The 9,342-nt window shown below is 56.9% G+C and overlaps 3 protein-coding genes across 3 annotated transcripts; 2 read left to right on the top strand and 1 right to left on the bottom strand.

Annotated features, from left to right (window-relative positions):
- Window positions 1–87: 87 nt before the first annotated feature.
- On the bottom strand, window positions 88–1,246 carry DICSQDRAFT_175289 (uncharacterized protein; the record flags this gene model as incomplete). Its single annotated transcript, XM_007371176.1, has 3 exons — window positions 88–203; window positions 281–518; window positions 734–1,246. 3 exons carry the CDS (start codon window positions 1,244–1,246, stop codon window positions 88–90), a joined length of 867 nt encoding a protein of 288 aa, XP_007371238.1.
- Window positions 1,247–1,422: 176 nt separating this feature from the next.
- Window positions 1,423–3,667, top strand: DICSQDRAFT_94093 (mannosyltransferase). Its single transcript, XM_007371175.1, has 6 exons — window positions 1,423–1,658; window positions 1,719–1,854; window positions 1,904–2,075; window positions 2,129–2,312; window positions 2,378–2,975; window positions 3,048–3,667. The coding sequence occupies exons 1-6, from the start codon at window positions 1,489–1,491 to the stop codon at window positions 3,303–3,305; spliced, it is 1,518 nt and encodes a 505-aa protein (XP_007371237.1). The 5' UTR covers window positions 1,423–1,488; the 3' UTR covers window positions 3,306–3,667.
- Window positions 3,668–4,924: 1,257 nt separating this feature from the next.
- DICSQDRAFT_72262 (fatty acid hydroxylase) lies at window positions 4,925–9,330 on the top strand (the record flags this gene model as incomplete). The annotated part of the gene is made up of 22 exons (XM_007371174.1): window positions 4,925–5,060; window positions 5,115–5,242; window positions 5,302–5,338; window positions 5,400–5,496; window positions 5,573–5,659; window positions 5,724–5,742; window positions 5,798–5,951; window positions 6,015–6,130; window positions 6,190–6,211; window positions 6,275–6,292; window positions 6,349–6,483; window positions 6,551–6,714; window positions 6,767–6,820; window positions 6,873–6,917; window positions 6,974–7,319; window positions 7,379–7,740; window positions 7,793–7,958; window positions 8,014–8,065; window positions 8,127–8,196; window positions 8,252–9,009; window positions 9,062–9,116; window positions 9,178–9,330. 22 exons carry the CDS (start codon window positions 4,925–4,927, stop codon window positions 9,328–9,330), a joined length of 3,174 nt encoding a protein of 1,057 aa, XP_007371236.1.
- Between the last annotated feature and the right edge of the window lie 12 nt (window positions 9,331–9,342).

Here is a 9,342-nt window from a genome sequence, read left to right as displayed (position 1 = left end):
CCTTCGACGCCAAGTGCAAGTGCAAGTTCTGCCCCGCCACGAGCGACTTCACCACGCCCGAGATCAGCCGCTGCTTGTGCACGTTGGTCAGCGGCGCGGCGGGTGCACCGGCATCTCGAACGTCCTCGTCTTCGAGTCGATCCCCACTGGCTCGTGCGGCGCCGTTGGCTCGATCAGGTCGGGCAGGCTGCAGAAGTGATGCACTGGCGCAAGGTAGACCCACACGAGTGGCGATTGTCAGCACGCGAGACAAGGCGAGCACCGACACACGGTCACGAACCGAAGAACGGGATGCACGCCGGGTCCTGCGGCGGCCTAGTATGCGGCGCTGCACGGCTCCACGTCGTCTGCATCTTCCCATCCGTGCTCTTGACGTCTGGCGTAGGTGCTTCAAGTCGCCCACGCTGCTGCTCGTCCGTGTTCTGGTTCGCCGCCTTGTGCGTTATGGCGGCGGCGGCGGCGGCGGCGGCGGCGGTTGGGGGTTTTGTTTCGGGGGTGGCCGATACCGACAGACATTGCTGCAGTAGACAGGGTTGCGTTGAATAACACGCGCATGCTGGCTGTCACGGCGTCGAGCGCATTGAGGCGGAGGGCAGGATCGGCCATTTTTCAGCCTGCTTCATGCGCGCGCAGGCCCTCTCCTCGCGCGCGTAGGCCCTCTCCTCGCGCGCGTAGGCCCTCTCCTCGTTCTCGTGTTCTCACCTTCGGGCCCGCCTTCCGCTTCATGAAGAACGCGCGCGGTCGCAGACTCCCAAGCAGGCCGCGAAAGACACAGAAGCAGGCGGGCGGCCTCGGGAAGCCCTCCGGTGCTGGATGAAGCTGTCCCGATTGTATCCCCACGCCAATGGCGACGTTCGGGCGTGACAATCGGAGTTTGAGCAAGCTTGAGCGGAAGGATGTTGGCGAGGTGCATGTTGTCCAAGGCGTAAGCGACATGCATCTGGTCCTGGAGCGACCGCGGTGGAGACGGAGGCGAGCCATAGTGGCCAAGGGGGTGGTCCAGGCCGCAGTGCTGGAGCTCGTCCGGAGCCGATAGGGTGGTGGTGACGGGGGTGGAGGCAGGCGTGACGAGGACGCGCTCGGGAACGAGGACGCGCTCGGGAACGAGGACGCGCTCGGGAACGAGGACGCGCTCGGGAACGAGGACGCGCTCGGGAACGAGGACGCGCTCGGGAACGAGGACGCGCTCGGGAACGAGGACGCGCTCGGGAACGAGGCCGCAGTACTCGTCGGTTCGCGGTCGCATGGGGCACACTGCCTGGCACTGCCTGGCGGACCGACCACAAGTACTGACGACGAACGGCGCGCGTTAGTCGTCGTGTAGACGCGACCTTCCCAGCTCTATCATAGGCGCACATGACGCGCTGCCACTCATCGCCGCTGTCTCCTTCCTCCTTATTCTTCTTGCTCACGCTGCTCTCTGTTTCCCTCCTTTCTGGTTTCCTGACCTGAGCTATAGCGTCATCCTATCTCTTGCATCCGCACGCCATGATCCTCGCCCTTACCGGCTTCCTGCTCGCGCTCTTCGTCGCCCAAACGATCGGCCAAATACTGGGACTGCGCAGGAGGAATGTCAACCAGAAGGAGAAGCTATTTTCTGAGCTTGGGGTAGAGGGACAGAGCGCGAAGAAGATCGTAGGCTTCTTCCATCCATATTGGTGAGCATCGCGAGGCGTAGCGTAGCGGATGTACCTCTCATCTCACGTAGCATTGTCAAGTAATGCCGGAGGCGGGGGCGAGCGCGTCCTGTGGGCTGCCGTGTCGGCGATCCAACGAAAGGAGCCGGACATCATTTCTGTTGTCTACAGTGGAGACACCGACACAACGAAGGAGAAGATCATAGAGAAAGTAAAGGTGTGAGGCGCACCTACATTGCTTCGTCCCATACACTCACCCTACGTAGGCGAGATTTGACATTGAGTTGTCGCCCAAATCCCTGCATTTTGTCTTCTTGGAATCTCGGTATCTAGTCGAAGACTCGACATGGCCTCGCTTCACCCTCCTGGGTCAGAGCCTTGGCTCCATGTACCTCGTCTGGGAGGCGATGTCAATCCTGATACCAGACCTATTCATCGGTGCGTGTTCGTTGCGGTTCGGCTTCGAAGCATCATCATAACGAGCCGTGCAGACACTATGGGGTATGCATTCACCTTCCCGGTCGTCTCACTACTGGGAAACATTCCCGTCGGTGCATACGTCCACTACCCCACGATCAGCACGACAATGGTGTCTCGCGTGAAGAACCGCGCTGCAGGACACACCAACTCCGGCGCCATCTCCTCATCTCCCATCCTCAGCGCCGGCAAACTGCTGTGCGTACCCGCGTCGCGCCTGGGTCTGACCCGTATGTGATGCGTCTGACGCACCTCGCCCGCAGGTACTACCGCATATTCATGTACTACTACGCGTACTCCCTGCGCCAGGCGCGCTTCATCATGGTCAACTCCTCGTGGACCAAGGGCCACGTCGACTCCATCCTGCAATACTCCGACACGCTCCTCGACGCGGTCCACCTCCTCCCCCCGCTCGTCCTCCTCTCGCTCCTCTCGCGCCGCCGCAGCGCGTCCCCCAAAGAGGCGCAGATCGTGTATCCCTCGTGCGACACGCACCAGATGGCCGCGCTCCCCCTCGCGCCCCGCGAACGCGTCATCCTGAGCATCGCGCAGTTTCGGCCGGAGAAGGACCACCCCGCGCAGCTGCACGCGTTCCGTGCGCTGCTCGAGCGGTACCCGGAGTACAGGGCGCCGAACCCCGCGGCCGTGCAGCTCGTCCTTGTGGGCGGGAGCAGGAACGTCGGGGACGCGACGCGCGTGGAGGGCCTCCGGGCGCTGGCGAGGGAGCTTGGGGTGCAGGCGCAGGTGCGGTTTGTGGTGAACGCGTCGTTTGCGGAGATGCTGGGCTGGCTGGGGCGGGCGAGCATCGGGCTGGGGACGATGGTGGACGAGCACTTTGGGATCAACATCGTGGAGTTCATGGTGCGCCGCAGTTCACGATAGCTTGCCTGGTACGACAGCTCGCTGAGCTCCCCTTTCTCACTCGTCTTCTAGGCCGCGGGGGCGATCGTCGTCGCACACGCGTCGGGCGGGCCGCTGCTGGACATCGTCGTGCCGTTCGAGGGCGAGCCGACGGGGTTCCACGCGACGACCCCGGAGACGTTCGCGGAGGCGTTCCGCACGGTGCTCACGCTGTCGGCCGAGGAGGACGTCGCGATGCGCGCGCGGGCGCGGACGTGGGCCGTGCAGAAGTTCTCGGCCGAGGAGTTCGAGAAGGGGTGGGACGCGAGCGGGTGGCGGAAGTGGGTGTAGACTCGGCGTACGGCCTGCGTGGGTCCTTGGTTCACAAAGCGTGATCAGGAGGCAAGGTGTTCATGGTGTGGATGCGGAGTCAACGCGGTGTGCCCGACAATCACCACAGAGACAGGAGGGCGAGTAGATGAGGTGAGGTAGCTGACGGAGGGAGAGAACTCGATTGTGAAGCAATCCACACTGGCCGTCTCTTCTCGACAAATAGCACTCGATCGGCCGGGGGTAGCATTTGGTCGCAGCGCTCGGAAGGGCTCATGTGAATGACCGACATTGGGAGGATATGAGGCAGCAAGTGAACGTAAGGAGGACCGGAAGAAGTAGTAGAGACAAATGTGCCATAGCGAACAGAGCACGAATCCGATGTTGACGGAGAGCGGCAGCACAGCCATCGAGACGAGATCTTCAGGGCGCCTACTGATGGGATGACAACTGTCGTCGGGATCAAATCCCCTTCAATACGACCTGGCTCTTGCGATATCCAGATCCACGAGAGGACTACAGTCGACACCCTCCTAACCCATACCCCTGGTAACCCATAAACTCTAAAAACCCATAGGATTTTGGCTTTCCCAAGTCGGGATAGGGGGAATTCGACCCCATAACCCATAGGTCCCTAGTACCCCATAACCCATAGCCTTCTAGGGCTCAAAACCCATACGGTAATAGTGGTCACATTGAGATTTCGCTCATCAATAACCCACAAAGTACTCGATACATGCTTCCTTGTGTCCTCCCGGCATCCATCCATGCTTCAACCACATTGTGGGTAGCTTAGTGTGTTCGAAATCCCATAGCGCTCCCTCGAAGGGTCAGTAGACGCCTGTTCAGCTAACTGGGACTGATCAGGGCGCTTAGAAGGCGCTAAAGTTCTGGTAGCCCATAACCCCTCAAAACCCATATATTTGGGCCTGTCCCGAGGGCTATGGGTTAAGAGGGTGTCGACTGTATAGTGCTCCGGAAGCCAACACACTGGATTCGATCAACGGCAAGACTGTAGGTCGGGGACTCAAGCAGCCCCAAGTGAGCGGTGGGCAGTGTGGGTAACGCGCGTCCGGAGCGCGTCGGTGAGCTGAGTTGTCGTGCTGACCCCAGTGCTCGATATCGAGGATCGGCAGAGTGTACACTCCGCGCCGATAGCGTTGGCTAGGCCCTCGGCCAGTCCGGCTTCGTACATAACCGTCCCTCTATGTATAGGCGCCATCGGTGTCCTCTCCCGCACACGGCGATCGTAGCAAGGGTAGTCCACCACAGCGATTTCCAAGCAATGGATACTCTCTCGCTCGCAGGTGCAGGGTTGCGTGACGTTACTTATCATGCATACGGACCTGCATGATTTGCATCACCGTCCACAGTCGTTTCCTACGCCATTATTGGCGCGGCAGCCTCATGTCCGGGTACGATCAACATTGCACGCCAGGTCGCTCGCGTTCTCTCCGGTATCCCGCGGTCTCCAAAGCTTGCTGTACGTGTCTCTGGCATCAGACGGGCGATCGAAGGTGACTTTGACGACGGGAGTCCCCCGGGTCCGTAGGCTCTTGTCTGGATCCCCTCTCCGTATATAACGCAGGCGCAGCTGGATGAGATAGCTATCATCCCCGTACGATCGCTTTTCCAGCATCATGACCGTCCCAATCCCCAGTCCGCCTGCAGTGCCCTTCCTCGGGCACATCAATACTGTTGAGAAGGACGTACCTATCCGGTCGATCCACCTCCTGGCCCAACAATATGGCGAAACCTTCCAGCTTTCGCTGTTCGGTGCGCACTCCCGCTACTATCTTATCAGCTTGAATGAGCTTATCGGGTATCCAGGAGCCAAGAGGGTCTTCGTCAATTCGTACGAATTGGTGAACGAGGTGAGCGACGACAAGCGCTTCCCCAAGAAGATCTCTGCAGCGCTCGAGCAAGTGCGCAATGGCGCTGGAGATGGCCTTTTCACGGTATGTACTTCAATAGATCTTGATATGCAGAACATAAGATGCTCAGAAAAGCTACGCAGGCCCACGTCCCTCGGGAGCAGAATTGGTATATCGCTCGTAAATGAATACCTTTGTGTGAACGATAGCTGGAAATCCTGACGTGAATTGATGCTGGTAGACCGCTTGCTTATGCCATGCTTTGGCACGGCCTCCATCTATAACATGTTCGATGATATGATGGATATCGTGCAACAATTGGTTCTGAAGTGGGAGCGGTGAGTGTCGTTGCTACCTTGCCCGTCGGGCAGTGCGCATAGCCTCATGAAACGCCCTTCTAATCGTTTACTGCAGCTTCGGACCGCGTATTAAGATCGATCCCAGTAACGATTATACTCGTTTGACACTCGACGCGATCACCCTTTGCGCTATGTCTTACCGGTGAGTATGTCCCACCCAGGTTGTTCTCGTAGTCGAGGCTTACTCGTCTGTGGTAACAATGTAGTCTGAATTCGTTCTACCGAGTGCGTTCACGAGCTGGCGTCATGTCATCGCGGCGTATACTGATTTCGACTCCAGGAGGACCCTCACCCTTTCGCTGATGCGATGGCAGACTTCTTGATCGAGAGTGGACGCCGTGCGAGTCGCCCATCCATAGTTCAAGCCATCATGAGCGGCACGAACGCGAAGTACGAGGACGACATACGCATCATGAATGAGCTCGTTGATGAGAGTAAGTTTCCTGTTAGTTACTATCTGTATATCGCTACTTTGATTCACATCTGTTTTGCCCCAGTTTTGCAGGACCATAAGGCGAACCCTCCAGAGAAGGGTGACCTTGTGCAAGTGATGTTGACGGCGCGTGATAAGGAGACTGGTCTTGGCCTTCCTGAGCAGAACATCAAGAATAATGTGCGTGATTCTCTCTTCGAAATGGGGATGGTAACGCAATCTAATGCCCTTCACAACAGCTCATCACTTTCCTAATTGCAGGTACGTGCTGTTGAGGATGCTTGGGTGCATGATGGTGATCATACGTGAACGCGTTGGCCTTAGGGCATGAAACCACTTCCGGTAAGCTAGTGACTGTTCCTTTCCGCGGGAAGATGTACTGACGACTGGATCTGTAGGCATGCTCACTTTCATCACATACTTCCTGCTCAAGAATCCAGAGGCATTGCGAAAGCTTCGAGAAGAGATTGATTCAAAGGTTGGCGAACGCCTTATGACTGTTCATGATGTTGGGAAGCTCCCCTATCTGCTCGGTTCGTGTCTTCTCCTACACCTTCCCTTCTCAAGTACGAGGTTGGACTAATTGGAACCGCTCTCTAGCTGTTATGCGCGAAGGCCTCCGACTGGGTCCTACTGCTCCCGCGCGAACGGTCGGCGCTGCTGAGGATACCGTGATCGGTGGCAAGTATGCTATCGAGAAAGGTACACCGGTCGTCGTCAATACCTACAGTATGCAACGCGATCCTAAGATCTGGGGCGAAGACGTATGTGATTGGTATCCTGCGCGTTTTCGCCTTCTAACTGTATTCCATACAGTCCGACAAGTTCCTGCCCGAAAGGATGCTTGACGGAAAGTTCGAAGCTCTTCCTGTGAGCGCATTGCGTCCTGTTCTCAATCCAATGCTAACAAACATCCATTTAGCCCAACGCATGGCAGCCCTTCGGGTTTGGTATGCGTGGCTGCATCGTGAGTTCTAGTGCGATCCCCGCCGTCTGGCTCATGCTTACAGCCTCGCCTGGCAGGGTCGTCCGTTTGCCTGGCAAGAAGCGCAGATCGCCCTTGTCACGATCCTCCAGCGATTTGACCTCATTATGGATGATCCCTCCTACGAGCTCGAGCTCAAGCAGACGCTCACGATCAAACCCCACAACTTCTTTATCCACGCCATCCCGCGCAAGAACAAACCTCGTTTGCTGGCTATCCCCTCGTCCACGCTTTCCCCTGCAGGTCCGGCTGCTGCAGAAGGTCCGAACGCAACATCGGTTGGGGACGCATCGAAGTCGCAACAGTTGTATATTCTGTATGGATCGAACACCGGCAACTCGGAGTCCTTCGCTCAACGTCTAGCGTCGGATGCTCCTACGCATGGTGATAGATCCCCTTCATATTCGCCATCTGTGATACATGCTGATGCCACCTGTCTGAAGGCTTCCGGGCTTCCATTGGCACGCTCGACTCCGTCACCGCCAATCTCCCGGAGGACGGTCCTGTTGTGATCGTTACATCATCGTTTGAGGGCCAACCGGCCGACAACGCTGCACACTTCTTTGCTTGGCTCGAGAACGTGCAGGATCAATCTGCATTCGCCGATCTCAGGTTCGCGGTGTTCGGCTGCGGTAACCGTGACTGGGTAAACACGTACCAGCGTATCCCGAAGCTCATTGACGAGCAGCTCGCATCGCATGGTGCGAAGCGCCTTGTCCAACGTGGGGAAGGTGATGCTGCTGGAGCGGAGTTCTTTGATTCGTTCGATGTATGGGAGAAGGAATTGTGGAAGGAGCTAGCTGCTGTGAGTCCGATCGCCTTCACACCTTTGAAAGTCGCTGATCAGCGTGTCGCAGGAATACGGGACGACTAGAAGCTCTGAGGTAACCGGCATTGATATCAAGACAGTCTCGGGTGGCACCGCACGGGCGGAAATTCTTCGCCAGAAGGACATTGCGCTAGGTACAGTAGTTGAGAATAGGGTCCTCACTAGCGTCAATGCCCCTACGAAACGTCATATTGGTGAGTGTGTCTTCACTTTTTGAATCACTGCACCACTCATTAAGACGGCCGCCAGAGTTTGACTTACCTGATGGTATGACTTACAGGGCGGGTGATTACCTGGCTATGTAAGCGCATTGCTGCTACATGCCTTCGACTCGGAGGTCTATATACTAACTAGCTATCTAGCCTGCCTACCAATCCCGAACCAGTGGTACGCCGGGTTATCGCTCATTTCGGACTGTCTATCGAGCAGGAGGTTTGTTGCGTGTGAATTTGAAACGCATTGAACTGGGACTGACTGGCTTAACTAGATCGAAATTAACTCGTCCGTTCCAACCTCACTCCCAGTCGGCAAGGCAATTACTATCCATAATCTGTTGAAAGGCTACGTAGAACTGCAGCAGCCAGCTACTCAGCGTGACCTTGAGACCCTTCTCAAGGCAGAGAACACGGAAAAGTCCAGACAAGTCCTCCAGGATCTCTCCGCGAACTACGCCGAGAAGGTATTCAAGAAACGCCTGAGCGTGCTTGACATACTCGAAGAGAACAAGGATATCGCACTCTCGTTGTCCACCTTCCTCCATATGCTGCCCTCCATGCGTATTCGCCAATACTCCATCTCTTCTTCGCCTCTCTGGAATCCCCAACGTGTCTCACTCACGATCAGTGTCATTGATGCACCAGCTATTTCTGGTCGAGCCGAGCCGTTCCTTGGGGTAGCGTCGACGTACCTATCGAACTTGAAAAAGGGGGACAAAGTACAGCTGTCCGTGCGCACCTCGAACGTGCACTTCCATCCGCCGACCGACCCGACTATCCCCCTCGTCATGGTCGCGGCCGGGTCGGGACTGGCGCCAATGCGTGGCTTCTTGCAGGAGCGCGCGATGCAGAAACTCGCGGGACGAGAAGTCGCGAAGAACCTGTTGTTCTTTGGCTGTCGCCACCCGAAGGAGGATCTAATCTATGGAGACTCTGACCTGCAGGAGTGGGCTGAGCTCGGCATCGTCGATGTGCGTCCCGCGTTCTCGCGTTCTTCTGGAGACTCCAGTGACTGTCGTTACGTCCAAGAGTAAGTTTTAACGCTGCTGTTTCGCATTGCTGTCCTCTTACATTGCTTCTAGCCGCATCTGGCATGACCGTTTGGAGGTGGAGGAGGCTTTCAAGAAAGGCGGGAAGGTACGGGATGTGGTGCCCACATGTTTTACATAGTACATGCTAACGTGTTTACGATCCGTAGATATACGTCTGCGGGGCGGGCAAGATTGCTGCAGGCGTGAAGCAGACCATCGTGACCTTCCTTAAGGAGCAGAACAACCTCAACGACGAGGGTGCCGTTAAGCTCTTCGACAAAATCATGAACGGTCGCTACGCCACGGACATCTTCGAGTAAGTCTGTCCAAGA

The sequence above is a fragment of the Dichomitus squalens genome (genome assembly GCF_000275845.1).
Source record: "Dichomitus squalens LYAD-421 SS1 unplaced genomic scaffold DICSQscaffold_91, whole genome shotgun sequence".
Classification (NCBI taxonomy): domain Eukaryota; kingdom Fungi; phylum Basidiomycota; class Agaricomycetes; order Polyporales; family Polyporaceae; genus Dichomitus; species Dichomitus squalens.
The sequence above is the reverse complement of the archived record's forward strand: the minus strand, read 5'-3'. Positions and strand labels throughout refer to the sequence as shown.

Coding starts and splice junctions, on each gene's coding strand:
- DICSQDRAFT_94093 (XM_007371175.1), top strand. CDS start 1,489: ATGATCCTCGCCCTTACCGGCTTCCTGCTCGCGCTCTTCGTCGCCCAA. Junction 1,855..1,903: donor AGATCATAGAGAAAGTAAAG/GTGTGAGGCGCA, acceptor CACCCTACGTAG/GCGAGATTTGACATTGAGTT. Junction 2,076..2,128: donor GATACCAGACCTATTCATCG/GTGCGTGTTCGT, acceptor CGAGCCGTGCAG/ACACTATGGGGTATGCATTC.